At 56.5% G+C, this 25,569-nt stretch overlaps 1 protein-coding gene across 1 annotated transcript; it reads left to right on the top strand.

The window, feature by feature from the left end:
* Positions 1 to 6,010: 6,010 nt before the first annotated feature.
* LOC103166880 lies at positions 6,011 to 7,038 on the top strand. Its single transcript, XM_007659984.2, has one exon. The coding sequence runs from the start codon at positions 6,011 to 6,013 to the stop codon at positions 6,956 to 6,958; it is 948 nt and encodes a 315-aa protein (XP_007658174.1). The 3' UTR covers positions 6,959 to 7,038.
* Positions 7,039 to 25,569: the final 18,531 nt, after the last annotated feature.

Genomic DNA, 25,569 nt, shown 5'->3' on the forward strand with positions numbered 1-25,569 from the left:
ACCTGATGACTCTGCATCTCCCCCAGCGCTCAGAACAGTGCTCGGCACATAGTAATCGCTTAACAAATACCAACATTATTATTATTAAAATCCATCCTTTCCTCTCCATCCAAACGGCTCCCACGTTAATCCAATCCCTCCTCCTCTCCGGCCTGGATGGCGGCCTCGGCCTCCTGGCCGACCTCCCCGCCTCCCGGCTCTCCCCGCTCCGGTCCACGCTTCACTCTGCTGCCCGGATCATCTTTCCACAGAAACGTTCAGGCCGTGTCACCCCCCTCCTCAAAAAACTCCAGTGCTCGTGCATATCCATCTCCACATCAAACAAAAACTCTTCACCATTAGCTTTAAAACAGTCCACCATCTTGCCCTCTCCTCCCTCCGGTCCCTTCCGTCCTCCTCCCCGGCGGCCCGCACGCCCCGCTCCTCTCCCGCCGACCTCCTCCCCGGGCCTCCGGCTCGCCCGTCTCGACCCCAGGCCCCATCCCGCCTCCGGCCCGCTAAGCCCTCCCTCCTCAAATCCCACAGACGATTCCTCTCCCCCTTTTCAAAGCCTTATTGAGCGCCCACCTCCTCCCAGAGGCCTTCCCTGACTGGGCCCTCCTTTCCTCATCTCCCCCTCCCTTCTGCGTCGCCCCGACTCGCTCCCTTCCTTCATCCTCCCTCCCGTCCTCACGCCGCTTCTGTCCGTCTCCGTCATTTATTTATCTTTTTATTCACATATATTAGTGTCTGTCTCCCCCTCTAGACTGTGAGCTCTTTGTGGGCAAGGAATGTGTCCATCATACTCTCCCAAGCGTTTAGTACAGTGCTCTGCACACAGTAAGGGCTCAATAAATACAATTGAAAAATGAATGAATTAATTAATGCTGCTCTCTTCCCTCTTCTCCCCTCCCTCTGTGACTCCTCTCCTCCTCCCCTACCGAGTCCACACTCTTCATTCTCTACAATGTCTCTGCTCCCTCTGGCCAGGGAACGTGTCTGTTTATAATAATAATGGCATTTGTTAAGCGCTTACTATGTGCCGAGCCCTGTTCTGAGCGCTGGAGAGGATACAAGGTCATCAGGTTGCCCCCCGTGGGGCTCCCAGTCTTCATCCCCATTTGACAGATGAGGTCACTGAGGCCCAGAGAAGTGAAGTGACTTGCCCAAAGTCGCACAGCTGACAAGCGGCTGAGCCGGCATTTGAACCCATGGCAAAGGGGGTACAGGACAGTGGCCCGGTGCTTAGCACAGCGTCCGGCACCCAGTAAGCGCTTGATAAATACCATAATTACCATCATTATTATTATTGTCGTTCTTTTCTCCTCTCCCAAGTGCTTAGCACGGTGCTCTGCACACAGTACGTGCCCAATATATACGATTGAAAGATGAATAAATGAATAATGGTGATGATATTTGTTAAGCGCTTACTAATAATAATAATGTTGGTATTTGTTAAACGCCTACTCTGTGCAGAGCACCGTTCTAAGCGCTGGGGGAGACACAGGGGAATCAGGTTGTCCCCCGTGGGGCTCACGGTCTTCATCCCCATTTTACAGATGAGGGAACTGAGGCCCAGAGAAGTGAAGTGACCTGCCCACAGCCACACAGCTGACAGGTGGCAGATCTGGGATTCGAACCCATGACCTCTGGCTCCCAAGCCCGGGCTCTTTCCACCGAGCCACGCTGCTTCTCTATGTGCCAAGCACTGTTGCCCCCAGAACCTACCCCTTTCTCCCCTCCCTTTATGAGGTCACGGACCCCTCCCTTCCCCAGTTCCCCCTCCCCAATCTCTCTGCTCCCTGTGGGCAGGGACTGTGTCTGTTTATTGTTGTACTGGACTCCCCCAAGCGCTTAGTACAGTGCTCTGCACTCTGTCAGTGCTCAATAAATAAGAATAATAATGATGATGCCATTTGTTAAGCGCTTACTATGTGCAAAGCACTGTTCTGAGCGCTGGGGAGGATACAAGGTGGACGGGTTGTCCCAAGTGGGACTCACAGGCTTCATCCCCATTTTCCAGATGAGGGAACTGAGGCACAGAGGAAGTGAAGTGACTTGCCCAAGGTCACGCAGCAGCGTAGTGGCAGAGCCGGGACTAGAACCCAGGTCCTTCCGACACCCAGGCCCAAAGGGTGGGGCTCACGGTCTAGAAGCAGCGTGGCTCGGTGGAAAGAGCCCGGGCTTGGGAGTCGGAGGTCATGGGTTCTAATCCCACCTCCTCCACTTGTCAGATGTGTGACTTTAGGCAAGTCACTTCCCTTCTCTGGGCCTCAGTGACCTCATCTGGAAAATGGGGAGGAAGACGGCGAGCCCCACGTGGGACAACCTGATGACCTTGCATCTCCCCCAGCGCTCAGAACAGTGCTTGGCCCTTAGTGAGCGCTTAACGACTACCAACATTATTATTATTAACCCCCGTTTTACAGATGGGGTAACGAGGCCCATAGTAGTGAAGTGACTTGCCCCAAGTCATTCATTCATTCAATAGTATTTATTGGGCGCTTACTCTCTGCAGAGCACTGTACTAAGCGCTTGGAATGGACAATTCGGCAACAGATAGAGACAGTCCCTGCCCACTGAAGGGCTCACGGACGGACAAGAACAATAGCAATAATAATAATAATAATGTTGGTATCTGTTAAGCGCTTACTATGTGCCGAGCACCGTTCTAAGCGCTGGGGGAGATACAAGGGTATCAGGTTGTCCCACGTGAGGCTCACGGCTTTAATCCCCATTTTCCAGATGAGGTCACTGAGGCCCAGAGAAGCGAAGTGCCTCGCCCACGGTCACCCAGCTGCCCAGGGGCAGAGCCGGGAGTTGAACCCATGACCTCTGACTCCCAAGCCCGGCCTCTTTCCCCTGAGCCACGCTGACCGTGAGCCCGTCAGACGGCGGGGACCGTCTCTATCTGTTGCCGACTTGTTCGTCCCGAGCGCTTAGTCCAGCGCTCTGCCCGTAGTAAGCGCTCGATAAATACTAGTGAATGAATAATTAGACCGTCCCCGTTGCCGATTGGTCCATTCCAAGCGCTTCGTACAGCGCTCTGCACAGAGTAAGCGCTCGATAAATACGATTGAATGCATGAAGGGGATTAACAAAGGAAAAAGGGTAATAAAAACAGAGACAAATGAGCAAATGAGCACAGTGCCGAGGGGAATGAGCGCACGAGTGGCTACCGTTGAATGAACGCCCTTCCTCCTCCTCCCCTCCCTCTGTGAGGTCACTGACCCCCCCCTCCTCCACCCAGCCTGTCCCCCCAATCCCAAGGATGGCCCTGCCATTTTCCCCACCCCCTCCCCACCCCCAGACCCCCCAAAACCTTCCCCCTTCCCCCCCCAACCCCCGGGAGGTCACTGACACCCCCTCCCGCCCTCCACCCATTCTGCCCTCCTCCATCTCCACAATGTCCCTGCCCTTTTCCTCCCCCAACCCTCCCCCAGACCCTTCCCCTTTCCCCCTTCCCATTCCAAGTCCTCCTCCCCCCACTCAATCTGCCCCTCCCTCTCCAAAGGGCTCCACCAAGGTGAGTCGGCCGGCGGGGACCGCTGACGCGTGCGGGGCTATTTGCTGAGCGCTCACTGGGTGCGCAGGACCGGGCTAAGCGCTTGGGAGGGGACGGGAGGACGACAGACGCGTCCCTGCCCACGACGAGCGCGTCGGGGCTTTGGAGTCAACGATTCTGGCTTCGGAGAACTTCCCCGCACACCGTCGGAGGGAAGGGGACGCTGAGGTTTCGACGGAGGTCACTTTCATTCGTTCATTCAATCAATCGTATCTACTGAGCGCTTACTATGTGCGGAGCACTGGACTGAGCGCTTGGAATGGACAAGTCGGCAACAGATAGAGACGGTCCCTGCCCTTCGACGGGCTCACGGTCTCATCGGGGACACTTGGAAGGTTTAGATACGGATCTTAAAGGCTCGCAGGGCGGCCTGGTGGGTGGAGCCCGGGTTCTGATCCGGCTCCTCCACTCGTCCGCTGGGCGACCTCGGACGGGTCATGTCACTTCTCTGGGCCTCGGTTTCCTCCTCTGGAAAATGGGGACGAAGACTGTGAGCCCCATGTGGGACGGGGACGGCGTCCGACCCGATTATCTCGTATCTACCCCGGTGCTTGAGAAGCAGCGTGGCTTTGTGGCTAGAGCCCGGGCCTGGGTTCTAATCCCCGTCATGTCTTATGCCGTCGAGTCGTTCCCGACCCGTAGCGACACCACGGACATCTCTCTCCCGGAACGGCCCGCTCTCCGTCCGCCGTCGTTCCCACGGAGTAGGAGAGGGCAAGGGGATCGGCGAGGAGTTTCCGTCCGACGCAGAGGTGGATGGGCAACCACTGGAGGTTCTTGAGAAGTGGAGAAACACGGCTTGAACATTTTTGTAGAAAAGCGACGCGGGCAGCAGAGTGAAGTCTGGACTGGATGGGGGAGAGACGGGAGGCGGGGAGGTCAGCGAGGAGGCTGATGCCGTCAGCCAGGAGGGATAAGTACTTGGATGACCGCGGTAACAGTTTGATAGGAAAGGGCGAATTTTAGTCACGTCGTGAAGGTTGAACCGACAGGATCTGGTGACGGACCCCCCGCGGCGACGGGGCGGGAGGCGGAGGAGGAGACGGAAGGGGAGCGGCCGCAGACGGAGGGGGACAAACGGGAGGGGACGGGGGCGGCCCGGACCAGGCGGGAGGACGTCTCCGGGAGCGGAGGGCGGTTCGCGGCGTCCGAGGCGGCCGAGGGGCCGAGGAGGATGAGGATGGAGGAGAGGCCGTTGGATTCGGCCTCCAGTTAATGTCAATCGATCACTCAATCAATGGTACTGATTGAGCAGTTAGTGTGTGCAGACTAAACTTGAGTACCTGGAAGAGTCCAGTAGAAGAGGGTTGGTAGGCACTGGCCTGCCCACAACGAGCTCAGAGACTATCATCATCATCATCATCATCGGTGGTATTTACTGAGCGCTTACTCTGTGCAGAGCACTGGACTGAGCTTGGGAGAGTTCAGTAGAACAGAGGTGGTTGAGGCATTCCTGCCCACAGTGAGCTTACAAAATAATAATAATGATAACCGTGGTATCTGTTAAGCACTCACTGCGTTGCAGGCACTGTCCTAAGCGCGAGGATGGATAATAATAACGATGATGGTGTTTGTTAAGCGCTTACTATGTGCCAAGCACTGTTCTAAGCGCTGGGGGAGATACAAGGTCGTCAGGTCATCCCACGTGGGGCTCACAGACTTTGACCCCATTTTCCAGATGAGGGAACTGAGGCCCAGAGAAGTGAAGCGACTTGCCCAAGGTCACACGGCTGATGAGTGGCGGAGCCGGGATTAGAACCCCCGACCTTTGGCTCCCAAGCCCGGGCTCTTTCCGACAGTCTCAATCCCCATTTTCCAGAGGAGGGAACTGAGGCCCAGAGAAGCGAAGTGACTCACCCAAGGACACACGGAGGACAAGTGGTGGAACGGGGATTAGAACCCAGCACCCGCGGACTCCCAGGCCGGGGCCCTATCCACGACGCTGTGCCGCTTCCCTAGGACAGAGTCGTTAGACATGTTCCCTGCCCGCAAAGGACCACGGTCTCTCATCATCGCGGGCATTTGCTGAGCGCTCACCGAGTGTGCAGGGCACTGTACTGAGCGCTTGGGAGAGCCCACCAGAACTAAAGTTGGTAGACGCATTCCCAACCACAACCAGCCGCCGACCAGAGTCGATTGACACCTTCCCTGCCCACAGAGGAGCTCACGGTCTCTCGTCATCGGGGCTATTTACTGAGCGCTCACCGAGTGTGCGGAGCACTGGCCTGGGAGAGCGGACGGGCCCCCCAGAAGAGAGAGTTGTCGTATCGCTCCCTCCCGAGCGCTTAGCAGAGCGCCCTGAACCCGGCGAGCGCCCGCCGGGCCCGGGACGCCCCACCGGGCTCTCGGGAGGGTCCGGTGCAGAGCGCTCGGCTCGCAGTGGGCGCTCCACGGTTGGCGAGGTCAAAGAGTGACAGAGTACAGCGCTCTGCACATAGTAAGCGCTCGGTAAATACTATCGAACGAATGAAGAATTCCCCGCCCTCGACGTGGACGGACGGGAGGCCGCGACGACCCCCGGCCCGCAGCGAGCTCACGGTGTCTCTCCCCCCGCGTGTCTCTCCGCGTCCGGCCCAGCTGGCGGTGCCCCCGTCCCCGCCCCCGTCCCCGCCGTCCACGCCGCCGGCCGTGTCCCGCAGCTCGTCCCCGCTCCGCCTGGGGCTCGCGTCGCTGCCGGGGTCCGAGCCGGACCTCCAGAGGCTGGTCCGGGCCGGGACCGCCCTCTACGACCTCCTGAAGCAGTTCGCCTCGGCCGTCAACTCCCTGGTGCAGCTGGTCAACCTGTACGTGGGGACCAACCTCCTGTCGGTGGCGTTGTCCGAGCAGAGCAGCCTGAGGGACTTCTTGGGCCGCGTGGCCGCCGCGGTGACCGAGGTGCGGCGGGCGGTGGAGGCCCGGGACACGGACATGCGGCGGAGCGCCGGGCTGTCTCTCTACGGCCGCCTGGCCCTCCTGGTCTCGGCCCTGCTGGACAGGTCGAGCGAGGCCAGGGAGTTCCTCGAGCTGTCCCGCAGCGCCTTCGGCAGCGTCTACGGGCCCCTCGTCGTCGTGCTCCTCAAGAAGGTCAACCTCCCGGACTCGGTGGACCTGGCCATCCGGCAGGTGGTCGCCTCGCCGGCCATGTCCATCCACGTGGCCGACCTCATCCGCCTCCCGGGCCCGCCCGGGGAGGTGGCCTCGCCGCCGGCCGACCCGGGGGCCAAGGCGGAGCGGCAGGGCCGCCCCGGCTTCCTGAGGGAGCTGTGCGAGAGGCTGGTGGACCGCACGTGCCGGAATCCGGCCGGCTCGGCGGCGGACTGCCTGGAGGAGGTCAACCGGGTCCTGGGCCCGCCCATCGCCGTCCTCCAGAAGATCCTCAAGGTCCTCCAGACCAACCTGGCCCTCCTCGTCATGCTCTCCGACAAGGCCCAGTGAGGGCGGCCTCCGCGGGGGCCCGGGTCACCCGGAGGACCTAAAATAAAGGACGTCGGGACTCCACCGACGGGTGGCACGCGCTCGGCGCTCACGCCGTGCGGACCGCTGGCCGGGGTGGGGGCCGGGGAGGGGAGGACGGTTCCGGTAGGGACGACGGGAATCGCCGCTCCTCCCGGCTCTGCCCGCCCGCTCCCCCGGTTAAATGAACCGCGGTGTCTGTTAAGCGCTTGCTACGTGCGAAGCACTGTTCTGGGCGCCGGGGGAGGCGAGGTGATCACGTGGGGCTCACCGTTTGAATCCCCATTTGAGGTAACCGAGGCCCAGAGAAGTTAAGTGACTTGCCCGAGGTCACACGGCTGACCGGCGGCAGAGCCGGGATTAGAACCCGTCACCTCTGACCCCCGAGCCCGCGCTCTTCCCACTGAGCCGCGCTGCTTCGATGGCGACTCTTTAGCCCTCCGTCATTCATTCAGTCGCATTTACTGAGCGCTTACTATGGGCAGAGCACCGGACTGAGCGCTCGGAACGGACGATTCGGCGACAGACAGAGACCACCCCCGCCCAACGACGGGCTGGCGGTCCCCCGACGGACGCGAAGCCAGACAACTTAATCACGGTAAATAGAATCAGAGGGACGTCCACTTCATCAACCAAATAAATAGGGTCATAATAATATATCCAGACGAGCACAGTGCTGAAGGGAGGGGAAGGGAGAGGGGGCTCCGTGACCTGGGGCAAGTCACTCCGCTTCTCCGGGCCTCAGTTTCCTCAACTGTAAAATGGGGACGCGATAGCCGTTCCCCCCGCCACCGGCATGTGAGAGCGCGAGCCCCGGGCGGGACAGGCACCGCGTGCGGCCTGATCGGTCGGCTTGGGCCCGACCCAGTCCTGAGCACGGGATTCGCGGCGTTACGGACGCCCGGCGAGTCCGACGATGATACTCGTGGTATTGGTTAAGCTCTCACTGGGTGCCGGGCGCTGTGCTGAGCGCCGGGGCGGATACGAGCCAGTCGGGTCGGACACGGTCTCCCTCCCGCAGCTGGCAGTCCCCATCCCCGTTCGACGGACGAGGTAACCGAGGCCCGGAGAAGTTACGCGGCACGTCGCACGGCAGACGGAGCCGAGATCGGAACCCAGGCCCTTCTAATAATGTTGGTATTTGTTAAGCGCTTACTGTGTGCCGAGCACCGTTCTAAGCGCTGGGGTAGATGCAGAGTAATCAGGTCGTCCCACGTGAGGCTCACAGTTAATCCCCGTTTTACAGACGAGGTAACTGAGGCCCAGAGACGTGAAGTGACTCGCCCACAGTCACACAGCTGACAAGTGGCAGAGCCGGGATTCGAACTCGTGACCTCTGACTCCCAAGCCCGGGCTCTTTCCACTGAGCCACGAGGCCCACGCTCCTTCCCAGTCGATCTGTTGGCCGATCCCCAGTACTTACTGAGTGCTACTTACTGAGCGTTACTTACTTCTGGCTGAGCGACCGGCCCAGCACGGATAAAGCCGAGAGTCACCGCGCTTGTGACGATCAATCAATCCGTGAGTATTGACTGAGCGCCTCTGGGGTGCGGAGCGTGAAACCAGACTGTACTGACTCCCACCGCTCATCGAGCAGGACGGGCCGGAATCGGGGCCTACGATGAGACCGATCGATCCGTCGGTCCGTCCCTGGAATTTATCGACCGCCTCCCGGGTTCAGAGCACTTGACCGTACCGACTGCCCTCGGTATCATCATAAGCGCTTAACAAATACGACCGTTTCTTTTTATTTTTATACCGAGTGCCGTCGAGTCGTATCCGATCCACGGCGACCCCGTGGATCTATTTTCTCCGGAACGTCCCCGTCCCCTAACGGTTCTTCCCGTTCTCGTCGTTCCGGTCTCCGTCCGGTCTAGAGGCCGGGCCCGCCTCTTCCACCTTTTCCCTGGACCTTCCCCAGCCTCGGCGTCTTCCCGGAGGATCCCGCTCATCTAAGTCGAGCGGTCTGGCCTCCCAAAGGCCGCTGGGGTTCAATTTGCCCCCGAAACCCCTCCGTTGGTTTTGCGGGCGTCCGCGGGAGTGGCGAAATCCCACCCCGGCACCGCGTTTCCAGAGAACCGACGTTGTTTCGATCCGGTTTTTTGACCGTCCAGCTGTCGGATCCCCGCGGCGGCGGCGGAGCTGACCCCTTGCGTTTCTGCCTTCCGTGACTCTTCCCGGGCTCCTCGTAGCCAACCGCCCTCCCGCCGATACAAGGGAACGGGCCGGTTGTCGGAGCCTCGTGGAAGAATCGGTCGATCCAACGGTCGATCCCTGGTACTTACTGAGCACCTCCCGGGTGCAGAGCACTGGACTGTCCTATCCCCCCAGAGCCAGAGTCACAGCCTATCTTAGACTCCATCGGTCCGTTAGTCCGTCCTCAGTATTCATTCAATAGTATTTATTGAGCGCTTACACTGTGCAGAGCACTGGACTGAGCGCTTGGAATGGACAATTGGGCCACAGATAGAGACCGTCCCTGCCCGTCGACGGGCTTACAGTCTAATCGGGGGAGACGGGCGGACAAAAACAATAGCAATAAGACCTCTCTGCCGCCTCTGACACCGTCGACCGTCCCCTCCTCCTCCATACCTCATCTCGCCTCGGCTTCACGGACTCCGTCCTCTCCCGGTTCTCCTCTCGCCTCTCCGGCCGATCGTTCTCGGTCTCCTTCGCCGGCGCCTCCTCCCCCTCCCGTCCTTTAACCGTCGGGGTCCCTCGAGGGTCAGTCCTCGGCCCTCTTCCGTTCTCCATCTACACTCGCTCCCTCGGCGAACTCATCCGCTCTCACGGCTTCGACGACCATCTCTACGCGGATGACACGCGGGTCTCCATCTCCGCCCCCGTCCTCTCCCCCTCCCTTCGGGCTCGCGTCTCCTCCCGCCTCCGGGACGTCTCCGCCCGGACGTCGGCCCGCCGCCTGAAACTCGACGTGAGCGAGACCGAGCTCCTCGTCTTCCCTCCCGATCCCGGTCGTCTCCCAGACTTCCCTATCACCGTGGATGGCGCGACCGTCCTTCCCGTCTCTCGGGCCCGCGATCTCGGTGTCGTCCTCGACTCGTCTCTCTCGTTCGCCCCGCGCGTCCTATCCGTCACCGAGACCCGCCGGTTTCACCTCTACGATATCGCCGAGATCCGCCCTCTCCTCTCCACCCGGACGGCTACCTCACCGTTACGGGCTCTCGTCATATCCCGGCTAGACTACCGTGTCGGCCTTCTCTCCGACCTCCCTTCCTCCTCTCTCGCCCCGCTCCGGTCTATTCTTCACTCCGCCGCCCGGCTCATCTTCCCGCAGAGACGATCTGGGCGTGTCACTCCCCTTCTTAAACAACTCCGGCGGTTGCCCGTCGACCTCCGCTCCAAACAAAAACTCCTCACTCTAGGCTTCGAGGCTGTCCATCCCCTCGCCCCCTCCTACCTCTCCTCCCTTCTCTCTTTCCACCGCCCACCCCGCCCGCTCCGCTCCTCCGCCGCCCGCCTCCTCGCCGTCCCTCGGTCTCGCCCGTCCCGCCGTCGACCCCCGGGTCGTGTCCTCCCGCGGTCCCGGGACGCCCTCCCTCCTCACCTCCGCCAAACTCCCTCTCTTCCCCTCTTCGAAACCCTACTTAAAACTCACCTCCTCCGAGAGGCCTTCCCAGACCGAGCTCCTCTTCTCCCTCTACTCCCTCCGCCGTCCCCCCTTCACCTCTCCGCAGCTAAAGCCTCATTTTCCCCTTTTCCCTCCGCTCCTCCACCTCTCCCTTCCCATCCCCACGGCACCGTACTCGTCCGCTCGACTGTATATATTTTCGTCACCCTATTTATTTTGTTAATGAATCGTCCATCGCCTCGATTCTATTTAGTCGCCATCGGTGTTTACGAGATGTTCTTCCCCTCGACTCTGTTTATCGCCATCGTTCTGGTCTGTCCGTCTCCCCCGATCAGACCGTAAGCCCGTCAGACGGCGGGGACCGTCTCTATCTGTTGCCGACTTGTTCATCCCGAGCGGTTAGTACGGTGCTCTGCACATAGTAAGCGCTCAATAAATACTATTGAATGAATGAATGAATGAATGAATGTCTCTGTGGCCCAATTGTACTTTCCCGGCGCTTAGCACAGTGCTCTGCGCACCGTAAGCGCTCAATAAATCCCACTGCATGAGTGAATCGAGCACCTCCCAGGTGCAGAGCTTGTTACTATGGCTCAGTGGAAAGAGCACAGGCTTAGGAGTCGGAGGTCATGGGTTCTAATTCCGGCTCCGCCACCTGTCAGCTGGGTGACCTTGGGCAAGTCACTTCACTTCTCTGGGCCTCAGTTCCCTCATCTGTAAAATGGGGATTAACCGTGAACCTCACGTGGGCCAACCTGATGACCCTGTATCTCCCCCAGCGCTTAGAACGGTGCTCGGCCCATAGTAAGCGCTTAACAAATACCAACATTATAATTATTATTTACTAGACTGTAGTGACTGTCCTACTGCTGGTAGAGTGGTATAGACGAGGGTCGGAGCCTGTGGTCTAATCGATCGATCCATCAGTCGATCCCCGGTATTTACTGAGCGCCGCCCTGGTGACTATTCATTCATTCGGTGCATTCACCGAGTCATTTACTGAGCGCTTGCTGGGTGCAGAGCACTGTACTAAGCACTTGGAAAGTCCAATTCGGCCACAAAGAGAGACCATCCCTGCCCGCGGCGGGCTCGCAGTCTAGAAGGGAGAGGACGGGCATCAAGATTAGGCGGGCGTCGATAGCACCGATATCAAAAAATAGAATTAGAGCTATAGACACGTTATTAATATGAATAAATAGAATAATAAATACGCGCAAAAGACTGCCCTCCTCCTGTTAATACGGTGGAGTCCCGATGTCACAGTCCGGACTGACGCACGCTGGCACGGTCGATCCTATTTACTGAGCGCTTGCCGTTTGCCCCCGGAGGCTCGGCCGGCCTCCTCATCACGGTATCTGTGAAGCGCTTACTATGCTCCAAACACTGTGCCGGCCCTCGGCCGTCTGGGTGAGCGGCGGCTCAGAGGCGAGGTCTGTCCCACCGGTAACAGGAGCGGCGCAGTGGGGACGGCTTACGCCGGGTCGTGGATTTTAGTGGCAAGAGCTCGTGCTTAGGGGGGTCCGAGGTCGTGGGTTCTAATCCCGCCTCCGTCGCTTGTCAGCTGGGTGACTTTGGGCGAGTCCCTTCACCTCTCGGTGCCTCTGTTCCCGCATCTGCCAAATGGGGATGAAGACTGTGAGCCCCACGAGGGACAGCACTTGGTAAACGCCATAAGCGCTCAATAAATACGACTGACTGACCGAGTGGCACATAGTCAGGTCTTAACAAGGACCATTAAAAGAAAATAGTCACCTAGTGCTGCACAGGGTAGGGGTCCAGTACAGTGTTCTGCAGAAAGGAGAGGAAGAATTTGCAGAGGCAAGAAGGCCAGCGGAGAGCAGCAGCGTTCGAGGAAGGCCCAGGGTAGACGAGGAGCATTCGACGGAGGACACAGAGCAGAGCATTCATTCATTCTGTGGTGCAGAGCGCTGTACTAAGCGTTTGGGAGGGGACGACGCGACGAGAAATAGACACCTTCCTGCCCACAGTGGGCTCACTCAACTAAGTCCGTTGTGGGCGGGGATCGTCTCCATCTGTCGCCGAATCGTCCTCTCCCAAGCGGTTAGTCCAGTGCTCTGCACGCAGTAAGCGCTCAATAAATACCACTGAAGGAATGAATGAATGAGCGTATAATAGTTGGTCGACGTGATCCCTCCCTTCCGAGAGCCTGTGTGCTGAGCACTCTGTTGGAAGCAGCGTGGCCAGGTGGGTAGAGCCCGGGCCTGGGAGTCAGAAGGTCATGGGTTCTAATCCCGCCTCCTGTCTGCTGTGTGACCTTGGGTGAGTCACTTCATTTCCCTGCGCCTCAGTTCCCTCATCTGTAAAATGGGGCCGAAGACCGTGAGCCCCATGTGGGACAAGGACAGTGTTCAACCGCATTCAATAAATACTATTGAATGAATGAATGGATAATAATGATGACATTTACTGAGCACTTACTATGTGCCAAGCACTGTACTAAGCGCTGAGGACTGCTCTAAGTGCATATTCACCCCAGCACTCAGTACGGTACCTGGCAAATAGTAAGCACTCAACAAATAACATTATTATTATTATTATTATTATTAAGTGCTCGGAAGGGGACAACAGAGTTGTCCAATTGACTGTCCAAGTGATTGACAAATGAGTGATTAGCACATAGTAAGCCCTTAAGTATATATCATTTATTTTAAAAAAGAAACCAGTAAAGACATAGTAGAGTGTGGTTTATGTGGTAGGGGCCCAGGGAAGCAGCACGGCCTAGTGGTTAGAGTGCAGGCCCGGGTGTCAGAAGGTCGTGGGTTCTAATCCCCCCTCCGCCACTTGTCCCCTGTGTGACCTTGACCAAGTCACTTCACTTCCCTAAAGCAGCACGGCGTAGTGTCTAGAGCACAGGCCTGCGAGTCAGAAGGCTGTGAGCTCCAATCCCGGCTCCGCCGCTTGTCTGCTGTGTGACCTTGGCCAAGTCACTTCACTTCTCTGGGCCTCAGTTCCCTCATCTGGAAAATGGGGGTGGAGACTGGGGGCCCCAAGGGGGACGGGGATTGTGCCCAACCTGATTTGCTTGTATCCATAACACAGCGCTTAGGACAGCGCCCAGCACATAGTAAGTGCTAACAAAATACCACTGTTCTTCTTCTTCTTATTCTCCGTGCCTCAGTGACCTCATCTGGAAAATGGGGATGGAGACTGTGAGCCCCACGTGGGACGGGGACTGGGTCCAACCCCATTTGCTTGGATCTTCTAACCTGTGAACCCGTTGTCGGGCGGGGATTGTCTCCGTCTGTTGCTGAATCACACTTTCCGAGTGCTTAGTACAGTGCTCTGCACCCGGTAAGCGCTCAGGAAGTACGACTGAATGAAGGAATGAATCTACCCCAGCGTTTAGAACAGTAGTAGAACAGTCAAGAAGCGGCGTGGCTCAGTGGAAAGAGCCCGGCCTCGGGAGTCAGAGGTCATGGGTTTGAATCCCGACTCCGCCACTTGTCCGCTGTGTGACTTTGGGCAGGTCGCTTAATTTCTCTGGGCCTCAGTGATCTCATCTGTAAAAGGGGGATGAAGGCTGTGAGCCCCACGTGGGACAACCTGATCCCCTTGTATTCCCCAGCGCTTAGAACGGTGCTTGGCGCATAGTAAGCGCTTAACAAATACCATTTTTTATTATTTTTTATTTATTCATTATCAGTTGGCACAGAGTAAGCTCTAAACAAGTACCCTATGAGTAGAGGGCTCTGCCCGAAAAAGCAAAAGAATAATTCCCTGATGGAAGAAGAGCAGCAGAGGGCAGCAACGCTTGTGGAATGATCAACGTGGGCATAAGGCAAAGGCCTACCCTGGAACTAATAGTAATAATAATAATAATAATTTCTCCACTCTTATTGAGACGCGTGCCAATCGCCCTCGCCGGTTGTTCCGGACATTTAACTCCTTCCTCAGGCCCCCTGTCCCCCCGCGTCCCCCATCCTTTGCCCCCAGTGCACTGCCCACCTACTTTATTTAAAAAATTGACACCATCAGGCATCAGCTCCCGAAAATCTCTCCTGCCCCTCTTCAGTCCTTCCCCCTTCCAGCTCCCTCTTCCCCTCTCCCATCTTTCCCAGCAGGATGCGTAGAGGAACTCTCCCGCCTCCTCTCGCCTCCCGCCTTGGAGAAGCAGCGTGGCTCAGTGGAAAGAGCCCGGGCTTGGGAGTCAGAGGTCATGAGTTCGAATCCCGGCTCTGCCACTTGTCAGCTGTGTGACTATGGGCGAGTCACTTCACTTCTCTGGGCCTCAGTTACCTCATCTGTAAAATGGGGATTGAGACTGTGAGCCCCACGGGGGACAACCCGATTCCCCTGTGTCTACCCCAGCGCTTAGAACAGTGCTTGGCACATAGTAAGCGCTTAACAAATACCAACATTATTATTATTACTCTCTAAAGCCACCGCCTCCGCCGGCGCATCCGCCCCCGTTTCTTCGCCCCTTATCAAAACTCTCGCCCCTTCCCTTCTTCCCTCCCTAACAGCCTTCTTCAACTATTATTTTCATTGTGGTATTTATTAAGCGCTTTCTATGTGCCAAGCACCGTTCTAACACTACAGGATAATCAGGTTGTCCCACTTGGGGCTCACGGTTTTCAACTCCATTTTGCAGGTGAGGTAACTGAGACACGGAGAAGTTAGGTGGCTTGCCCAAGGTCACACAGCAGACAAGTGGAGGAGCCGGGATTCGAACCCATGTCCTCTGGAACCCAAGCCCGGACTCTTTCCACTAAACCACTCTGCTTCTCTATTTGCTCTCCAATGGCTTCTTCCCTACTGCTTCCACACATGCCCATGTCTCCCCTCACCTAGAAAAACCCTCCCTTGACTCCAGGACTCCCTCCAGTTATCGCCCCCTCTCCCTTTCCCCTTCCTCTCCAGACTCCCGGAGCGAGTCGTCTACACCGGCCGTCTCCACTTCCTCTCCTCCGGTTCTCTCCTGGCCCCCTCCAATCTGGCTTCTGTTCCCTTCGCTCCACAGAAACGGCCCTCTCGAAGGTCGCCGACGACCTCCTCCTTGCCCGATCCGACGGCCTCTCCTCCGTCCTCCTCCTCCTCCTCCACCTCTCGCCTGCCTCGGACCCCGCGGCCCACCCTCTTCTCCCGGAAACGTTAGCCATCCTCGACTCGGCCGCCCCCGTCCCCTCCCGGTCGTCCCCCTCCGTCCGCGGCCGCTCCTCTTCCGTCTCCTCCTCCGCCTCCCGCCCCGTCGCCTTGGGGGTCCCTCGAGGCCCGGCCCCGGATCCCCTTCCCTTGTCCATCTCCACCCGCTCCCTCGGGGGACCCTTCCGCTCCCGCGGCTTCCGCTCCCACCTCCACGTGGACGATTCCCAAATATCTCCCTCTCCTGCCCCCGGCTCTCTCCCTCTCTGCAGTCATGCATCTCCTCCCGCCTTCGGGACATCTCGACTCGGCTTTCCTCCCGACCCCTCAAGCTTGACATGTCCGAAACAGAAGTCCCTTATCTTCCCACCCAAACCCTGTCCTCCCCCAACTTTCCCGTCACTGTAGAAAGCACCGCATCCTTCCCGTCTCACAAACCCCTAACCTTGGCATCATCCTTGACTCCTCTCTCTCACTCAACCCACATATTCAATCCATCACCAAATCCTTTCCGTCCCACCTACACAACGTCACTAAAATCTGGCCTTTCCTCTCCATCCAGACTACTACCATGTTGATCCAATCCCTCCTCCTCTCCGGCCTGGATGACTGCCTCAGTCTCCTCGCTGACCTCCCCGCCTCCCGTCTCTCCCCACTCCGGTCCACACTTCACTCAGCTGCCCGCATCGTTTTTCTACAGAAACATTCAGGACCTGTCACCTCACTCCTCAAAATATTCCAGGGGTTGCCCATTCACCTCCACATCAAACAAAAATTGGTCACTGTTGGCTTTAAAGCCCCCCATCCCCTGGCCTCCTCCTACCTCACTTCCCTTCTGTCCTCCTCCCCCGCAGCCCGCACGCTCCGCTCCTCTCATGCCAACCTCCTCCCTGGGCCTCCGGCTCGCCCGTCCCGCCGCCGACCCCCAGCTCCCGTCCCGCCTCCGGCCCGGAATTCCCTCCCGCCTCCAATCCCACAGACGACTCCTCTCCCCCCACTTCAAAGCCTTACCGAAGGCCCACCTCCTCCAGGAGGCCTTCCCTGACTAGCCCCCCCCCCCCCTTTTCCTCTTCTCCCCCTCCCTTCCGCGTCCCCCTGACTCGCTCCCTTTCTTCATCCCCCCTCCCAGCTCCACATCACTTATGTCCAGATCATTTATTCATTTGTGTTGATGTCTCTCTCCTCCCATCTAGACTGTAAACTCCTTGTGGGTGGGAAATGTGTCTGTTTATTGCTGTAGCTTCCTCTCCCAAGGGTTTAGCACAGTACTCTGCACACAGTAAGCGCTCAATAAATACAACTGATTGAATGAATAATTACAATCATAATAATTATGGTATTTCATAAACACTTACTCTGTGCCAAGCAGGGTTCTAAGTGCTGGGGTAGATACAAGATCATCAGGCCCCATGTGGGGCTCACAGTCTCCATCCCCATTTTCCAAATGAGGGAACTGAGGCCCGGAGAAGAGAAGTGACTTGCCCAAGGTCACGCAGCGGACATGTGATGGAGCTGGGATTAGAACCCCGAACCTTCTGATATATTTCTCCCTTCAAAGCCCTACCGAGAGCTCACCTCCTCCAGGAGGCCTTCCCAGACTCAGTCCCCCTTTTCCTCCGCTCCTCCTCCCCTCCCCATCGCCCTGACTCCCTCCCTCTGCTCTTCCCCCGTCCCCACAGCACACGCGTATCTGTGTACGTATTTATTATTCTATTTATTCTATTACTGATGTATCGAGATCTATAATTCGATTTATTTCTATTGCTGCTATCGATGCCTGTCTACTTGCTTTGATGCCTGCCTCCCCTTTCTAGACTGTGAGCCCAGTGTGGGCAGGGATGGTTTCTCCTTGTTGCCGAATTGGACTTTCCAAGCGCTTAGTCCGGTGCTCTGCACACAGTAAGCGCTCAATAAATACCACCGGATGAATGAATGACTCCCAGACCTGGGCTCTATGCACTACGCCATGTTGCTTCTCAGCATATAAGCTCATTGCGGGCAGGGAATGTATCTGTTCTATTGCTCTATTGTCCTCTCCCAAGCGCTTAGCCCAGTGCTCTGCACAGAGTGAGCGCTCAATAAATACAATTGATCGATTGATTGACTGCAACGCGCTGAGCTTCAGAATTCCAGATTTCTCTAATCCGGTCCACGTCTTTATTTTAACCCTGCTGCTTTTCTTTCTCTTCAACACCAAGACTTTTCCACAGATGCTTATTCGGGAGCACGGGACATTATTATTGGCATCCTCCAAAGAAGCAACGTGGCTTAGGGGAAAGAACCCGGGCCTGGCAGTCAGGAGGTTCCGGGTTCTAATCCCGCCTCCGCCGAGTGTCTGCTGAGTGACCCTGGGCAGGTCGTTTCACTTCTCTTTGCCTCAGTTACCTCATCTGTAAAATGGGGGTGGAGACTGTGAGCCTCACATGGGACACCCTGATGACCCCGTCTCTCCCCCAGCGCTTAGAACAGTGCTCTGCACATAGTAAGCGCCTAACAAATACCAACATTATTATTCTTCTTCTTCTCTGGGCCTCAGTTCCCTCATCTGCCAAATGGGGATTCAACCCCTCTGCTCCCTCCTCCTCTAGACTTTGACCTCATTATGGGCAGGGAATGTGACTGCTAATTCTGTTGGATTGTAATAATAATAATAATGGTGGTATTTGTTAAGCGCTTACTATGTGCCAAGCACTGTTCTAAGCGCCGAGGGAGATACAAGGTTATGAGATCGTCCCGAGTGGGGCTCCCAGTCTTCACCCCCATTTTCCAGATGAGGTCACTGAGGCCCAGAGGAGTGAAGTGGCTTGCCCAAGTCGCACAGAAGACAAGAGGTAGAGCCAGGATAATAATAATGATGGCATTTGTTAAGCGCTTACTACGTGCAAAGCACTGTTCTAAGCGCTGGGGCAGAAACAAGGTCATCAGGTTGTCCCATGTGGTGCTTAATTAATTAATGTTGGTATTTGTTAAGCGCTTCCTATGTGCAAAGCACTGTTCTAAGCGCTGGGGGGATACAAGGTGATCAGGTTGCCCCACATGGGGCTCACAGTTTTAATCCCCATTTTCCAGATGAGGTCACTGAGGCCCAGAGAAGTGAAGTGACTTGCCCACAGTCACACAGCTGGCAAGCGGCGGAGCCGGGATTAGAACCCACGTCCTCTAACTCCCAGGCCCGGGTTCTACCCACTACGCCATGCTGCTTCCCTAAATGCCTGCTATATTTCAAGGACTGTACTGAGCACTACGATGCATTCAGGCCAGACGCAGTCCCTGACCCACATGTGAGCGCGTTGTTGTGCAGGGATTGTCTCTACCTGTTGCCCAACTGTATATTCCAAAGCACTTAGTACAGTGCTCTGCACGTAGTAAGCGCTCAATAAATATGGTTGAATGAATGAATGGAACTCCTACTCTAAATAGGAGGGAGAACGGGATTCGAATCTCCATCGTACAGATGAGGAAACTGAGGCTCGGAGAGGATCAGTGACTTGTCCCAGTTCATTCATTCATTCAATAGTATTTATTGAGCGCTCACTATGTACAGAGCACTGGACTGAGCGCTTGGAACGTACAGTTCGCCAACAGATAGAGACAATCGCTGCCCAACAACGGGCTCACAGTCTAAACGGGGGAGACAGACAACAAAACAGAATAAAACAAAACAAAAGAAGTAGTCTGGCGTAGATTTCAAGATAAATAGCATCAGAGATATATACACATCATTAACAAAATAAATAGAGTAATAAATAATATATACAAATATGCACAGTGCTGAGGGGAGGGGAAGAGGGAAGAGCAGAGGGCGGGAGAAGGGGGGATGGGAAGGGGAGGAGGAGCGGAGGGAAAGGGAGGGCTGAGTGTGGGAAGGCCTCCCGGAGGAGGTGACCTCTCAGGAGGGCTTGGAAGGGGGGAAGAGAGCGAGTTTGGCGGACGCCCAGCAGGCGAGTAACAGAAGCAGGATTAGAACCCAGGTCCTTCTGACGGCCAGGCCCAGGCTCTTTCCACTAGGCCACACCACTGCCTCGCTCGGTCCGGAGAAGCTGCGGGATGGAGCTGAAGGAGGGAAGAAGGGGAGGAGGAAAGGGAGGGGAAGGAAGGCCCGACTTGTTCATTCCAAGCGCTTAGTACAGTGCTCTGCACATAGTAAGCGCTCGATAAATACTATTGAATGAAAGGCCGGCTATCAAGGCGGAGTGGCTAGACCCTGGGCCCGGGCGTCAGAAGGACCTGGGTTCTAATCTGCTCGCCGCTCCCCGGCCTCGGCCACGGGTCCGGAGAGAGGGTTCAATCCAGTTCAAACTCTCCTCTTTCGTCCCACTAACGTTTCACTTCTCGGCTGGGAACCGGTCCGAGATGGAGAGGAAAAATAAAGATTCTGCCCAGATGTTCAGCAGAGGCTACCTCAAAAGAAAAAGAAAAAGAAAAAGGAAAGGGTGGTATTTGTTAAGCGCTTGCTTTGTGCCCGGCACTGTATTAAGCGCTGGGGCGGGTACAGGCAAGCAGCGAAGCAGAGAAGCAGCGTGGCTCAGTGGAAAGAGCCGGGGCTTGGGAGTCAGAGGTCATGAGTTCGAATCCCGGCTCTGCCACTTGTCAGCTGTGTGACTGTGGGCGAGTCACTTCACTTCTCCGGGCCTCAGTTCCCTCATCTGTAAAATGGGGATTAACTGTGAGCCTCACGTGGAACGACCCGATGACCCTGTATCTACCCCAGTGCTTAGAACAGTGCTCTGCACATAGTAAGTGCTTAACAAATACCAACATTATTATTATTATTACAGGCAAATCGAGTTGGACACAGTCCCTGTCCCGCCTGGGGCTCACCCTCTTCATCCCCATTTTCCAGATGACATGACTGAGGCACAGAGAAGTGAAACGATTTACCCGAGGCCACACAGCAGACAAGGGGCAGAAGCGGGATTAGAACCCAGGTCCTCCTGACTCCCAGGCCCGGGCTCTACCCACTAGGCCACGCTGCTTCTCTGCCAAAGTCATAGCTGCTCTCGGCCCAGGTAACACAGCCTTCCAGGGGAGGAGGAGGAGGGCTGAGGGAGGGAAGAAGGGGAGGTGACTGTGGGCAAGTCACTTAACTTCTCTGTGTCTCAGTTCCCTCATCTGTAAAATGGGGATGAAGACTGGGAGCCCCACGTGGGACAACCTGATTCCCCTGTGTCTACCCCAGCGCTTAGAACAGTGCTCGGCACATAGTAAGCGCTTAACAAATACCAACATTATTATTATTATTATTAGGTGGAAGGGGAGGGGAAGGAAGGCCAGCTACCAAGGCGGAGTGGTTAGAGCCCAGCGTGGCTCAATGGAAAGAGCACGGGCTTTGGAGTCAGAGGTCATGGGTTCGAATCCCTGCTCGGCCACATAGCTGTGGGACTTTAGGCGAGTCACTTCACTTCTCGGTGCCTCAGTTACCTCATCTGTAAAATGGGGATTAAGACTGTGAGCCCCACGTGGGACAACCTGATTCCCCTGTGTCTACCCCAGCGTTTAGAACGGTGCTCGGCACATAGTAAGCGCTTAACAAATACCAACATTATTATTATTATTATTATTAGAGCCCGGGGCTGGGAGTCAGAAGGACCTGGGTTCTAATCCCGGCTCTGCCACTTGTCTGCCGTGTGACCTTGGGCAAGTCACTTCTCGTTCTCGCCTGTCTCAACATCAACCCCCGGCCCACGTCCTGGCTCTGGCCTGGAACGCCCTCCCTCCTCACTTCCGCCAAACTCACTCTCTTCCCTCCTTCCAAGCCCTCCTGAGAGGTCACCTCCTCCGGGAGGCCTTCCCACACTCAGCCCCCCTTTCCCTCCGCTCCTCCTCCCCTCCCCATCGCCCAGACTCCCTCCCTCTGCTCTACCCCCCTCCCCGCCCCACAGCCCTGGTGTATTTATATACATATTTATAATTGTTAATGATGTTTCTATATCTATAATTCTATTTGTTTATAATGATGCTACTGAGGCCCGTTTCCTTGTTTTAATTAATTAATTATTGTATTTGTTAAGCGCTTGCTATGTGCAGAGCACTGTTCTAAGCACTGGGGAAGATACAGGGTAATCAGATTGTCCCTCGTGGGGCTCACATTTTTTTTAATCCCCATTTTTACAGATGAGGTAATTGAGGCACAGAGAAGTTAAGTGACTTGTCCAAGGTCACACAGCAGACAAGTGGCGGAGTCAGGATTAGAACCCATGACCTCTGACTCCCAAGCCCGGGCTCTTTCCACTAAACCAAGCTACAGCTGTTTTGCTGTCTGTCTCCCCGCTTCTAGACTATGAGCCCGTTGTGGGTCTCTATTTGATGCTGAATTGTACTTCCCAAGCGCTTAGTACAGTGCTCTACACCCCGTAAGCGCTCAATAAATACAATTGAATGAATGAACTTCCCTGTGCCTCAGCTGTAAAATGGGGATGGCGACTGTGAGCCCCATGTGGGACAGGGGCTGTGTCCACCCTGATTTGCTGGAATCCACCCCAGCGCTTAGTACAATGCCTGGCTTCAAGTGAGCGCTTAACAAATACCATTATGATGATTATTATTGTTATTTTCAGCCAGTGCTGGGCTCACACAACCCCTGAGGCTTAACACCTGCCCTCTTCCCGCTGTAGAGGAGGAAAAGGGTGAGGAGGGGGCAGAAGAAGGAGGAAAGAACAGGAGGGAGAGAGTGGGGGGGGAGAAAAGGAAGAGAAGAGGAGAGGGGGACAATGGAAAGGGTGAGGGAAAGAAGAGGGGAAGGAGAGAGGGGAAGGAGAGGGAGGAAGGGAGAGAGAAGGAGGAGAGAGGGAAAGGAGAAAAGGAAGAAGGGAGGCAGAAGGAGGTGAGAAGGAGGAGGGGAGGGAGGGAGAGAGAGGAAGAGGAGGAGGAGGGAGAGGAGAGAAGGAGAGGAGGAGGGACATTGGAAGGGATGAAAGAAAGAGGGATAATAATAATGATGATGATGATGATGACACTTGTTAAGCACTTATTATGTTCCAAGCACTGTTCTAAGTGCTGGGGTAAGAAAATAATAATGATAATGGTATTCGTTAAGCACTTACTATGTGCCAAGCACTGTCTAAGCACTGGAGTAGATACAAAGTCACCAGGTTGTCCCACTTGGGGCTCACAGTCTTCATCCCCATTTTCCAGATTGAGGGACCCGAGGCCCAGAGAAGTGAAGTGACTTGCCCAAAGTCACAGAGCTGATGAGTGGCGGAGCCGGGATTAGAACCCACGTCCGCTGGCTCCCTAGCCCGGGCTCTCTCCACTGAGCCACGATGCTTCTCTAAATACGAGGTAATCAGGTTGTCCCATGTGAGGTTCACAGTCTTAATCCCTATTTTACAGTTGAGGTCACTGAGGCACAGAAAAGTGAAGTGAGTTAATCAAGGTCACACAGCAGACAAGTGGCAGAGACGGAATTAGAACCCACGACCTCTGACTCCCAAGCCCGGGCTCTTGCCACAAGGCCACACTGCTTCTCAAAGAGGAGAGGGAGGAAGGGAGAGAGAAGAAGGAGAGGGGGAGAAGGAGAGAAGGAGGGAGAGAAAAGGAGGAGCAGAGCGGAGGAGAGAAGGAGGGAGGAAGAGAGAAGGAGGAAAGGGAGAGAGAGGAGAGAAGCGAGACAGAAGGAGGAAAGGGAGGCAGAGGAGGGAAGGAAGAGAGAGCAGAAAGAGGAGGTAGAGGAGAGAAGGAAAAGGAGGGAGGCGAAAAGGGAGGCAGAGGAGAGAAGGAGGGAGAGAGAGAAGGAAAAGAGACAGAGAAGAGAAGGAGAGGGAGAGAGAGAGGCAGAGGAGAGAAGGAGAAAAAGAGGCAGAGGAGAGAAGGAGGGAGAGAGAGAGAAAGAGGAAAAGAAGCAGAGGAAAGAAAAAAAGGGAGAGGGAAGAAAAGGAAGGCAGAGGGGAGAAGAAGAGAGAGAGAAGGAGGTAAAGAGGCAGAGGAGAGGAGAAGGAGAGAGAAGGAGAAAAGGGAGGCAGAGGAGAGAAGGAGAGGAAGAGAAGGAAAAAAGGGAGGCAGAGGAAAGAAGGAGAGGGAGAGAGAAGGAGAAAAGGGAGCTGGAGGAGAGAGGGAGGGAGAGAGAGGAGGAAAAGAGTCAGAGGAGAAAAGGGGGAGGGAGGGTTAATGGAAAGGATGAAGGAAAGAGGGGGATAAAAGGAGAGAGAGAGGGAAGGAGTTGGAGGAAAGGAGAGAGAAGGAGAGAGAGAAAAGAAGGAGCAGAGCAGAGGAGAGAAGGAGGAAGAGAAGGAGGAAAGGGAGAAAGAGGAGAGAAGGAAGAGTGAGGGAGAGGAGGAGGAGAGGGTAGAGGGGAGAAGGAAAAGAGAGAAGGAGAGAAGGAGGCAGAGGAGAGTGGGAGGGAGAGAGGAGGAAAAGAGGCAGAGGAGAAGAGAAGGGGAGGGAGGGTTAATAGAAGGGATGAAGGAAAGAGAGGGATAAAAGGAGAGAGAGGGAAGGAGAGGGAGGAAGGGGTAGAGGGGAGAAGGAAGAGAGAGAGAAGGAGAAAAGGTAGGCAGAGGAGAGAGGGTGGGAGGGAAGTGGGGAGGAGGAGAAGGAAGAGGAGGAGGAGCAGGAGGGAGATAGAACTGAATTCTTCAGCAGCCTTGGTCACCTCCCCTCCCACCTCCCCTCCTCCCCTTTCCCCTTCTTCCCCTCTTGCCCCCACCATCTCCTCCTCTCCCCCCTTCTCTCTCCCTCCTTGTCCCCCTCCAGTCCTCCCACCCCTCCCTTTTCCCCTTTTCCCCTTTTCCCCACACCTCCGTCACCCCCGCTCCCTCCCCGCCCCCACCCGCCACATGGCATCTGATTTCCTGGCGGGCGGATCCGTGAGTCTCGAAAGACTGAATTCCTAGACATCGGGCCTGGAAAAGCCTCCGTGAGGCTGTGGGGAGTCGGCCGCCGCGGCCCGGCCCCTGGCCGCCCTCCGTCCCTCCGCCGTCCGGCCCGCTCCGTGAGGCGGTGGCTGCCGTGATCCCCGCCGCCATCTCTACTTAGGCTACTCTAGGCTGGCTCCACGAGGCGATGGCTACCAAGGCCCGGGCCACAACCGCCCCCCGTCCTCGGGACCGGCTCCTTGGGGCCGTGAGGCGGGGGCTGCCGGGATCCCTCCCACCGTCTGTCCTCGGGCCACCCCGGGCCCGCGTGAGGCGACGACCGCCTTGGTCTCCGCCGCCGTCTGTCCAAAGGCCGCCCTGGGCCGGGACGCCAGGCCCAGAGGCCTTGACCGGCTACCCTGGCTACCCCGAGGCCCAGACGGCCGATGGCCGCTCTCCGCCCCCTTTCCCTAGGCCGCGCCCTCCCGACCTCGGCCCGAACGAGCCGGTCCCGGGGGCCTGGGGGACCGTGGCGGGGTGATAAGTCCAGCTGGTCAGTGGACGATCCCCCGTCCAGCCATGCTGGGCCCACACCGGCTGCCCTCAGGAGCCTCGGAGACCACCCCGGAGACACCCATGCACACGCACACGCTTAGTACGGTCCTCTGGATTGAGTAAGCGCTCAATAAATATGATTGAATCGAACGAACGAACGCACACTCACACAAACACGCATTCCCACATCTGGTGACGATACCCGCCAGAGAACAGATGTGCCCAGTGGGCACCGTCTCCCCCGGCCCCGGGCCACAGCGTGGACAGTGGTCAGCGGGTTCCTCTGGCCCTGGACGGACATATGTGTTTAATACAGTGCTCTGCACATAGTAAGCGCTCAATAAATACGATTGAATGAATATGTGGACGTTGGACGATGGTCAGCGGGTTCCCCTGGACCTAGGACACCATGCGAAGGGTGGTCAACGACTCCCCTTGGCCCAGACGGGCACGTGGACGGTGGTCAACGTCTCCCCTGGCCTCGGCTGGGACATGGACCATAGTAAGCGCTCAATAAATACTATTGAATGAATGAATGGTCAGTGGATCCCCCA

Source organism: Ornithorhynchus anatinus, chromosome 2 (genome assembly GCF_004115215.2).
Source record: "Ornithorhynchus anatinus isolate Pmale09 chromosome 2, mOrnAna1.pri.v4, whole genome shotgun sequence".
NCBI classification, from domain to species: domain Eukaryota; kingdom Metazoa; phylum Chordata; class Mammalia; order Monotremata; family Ornithorhynchidae; genus Ornithorhynchus; species Ornithorhynchus anatinus.

Bases quoted from the DNA above. Each gene is read 5' to 3' on its own strand.
- LOC103166880 (XM_007659984.2), top strand. From the start codon at position 6,011: ATGAAGAATTCCCCGCCCTCGACGTGGACGGACGGGAGGCCGCGACGA.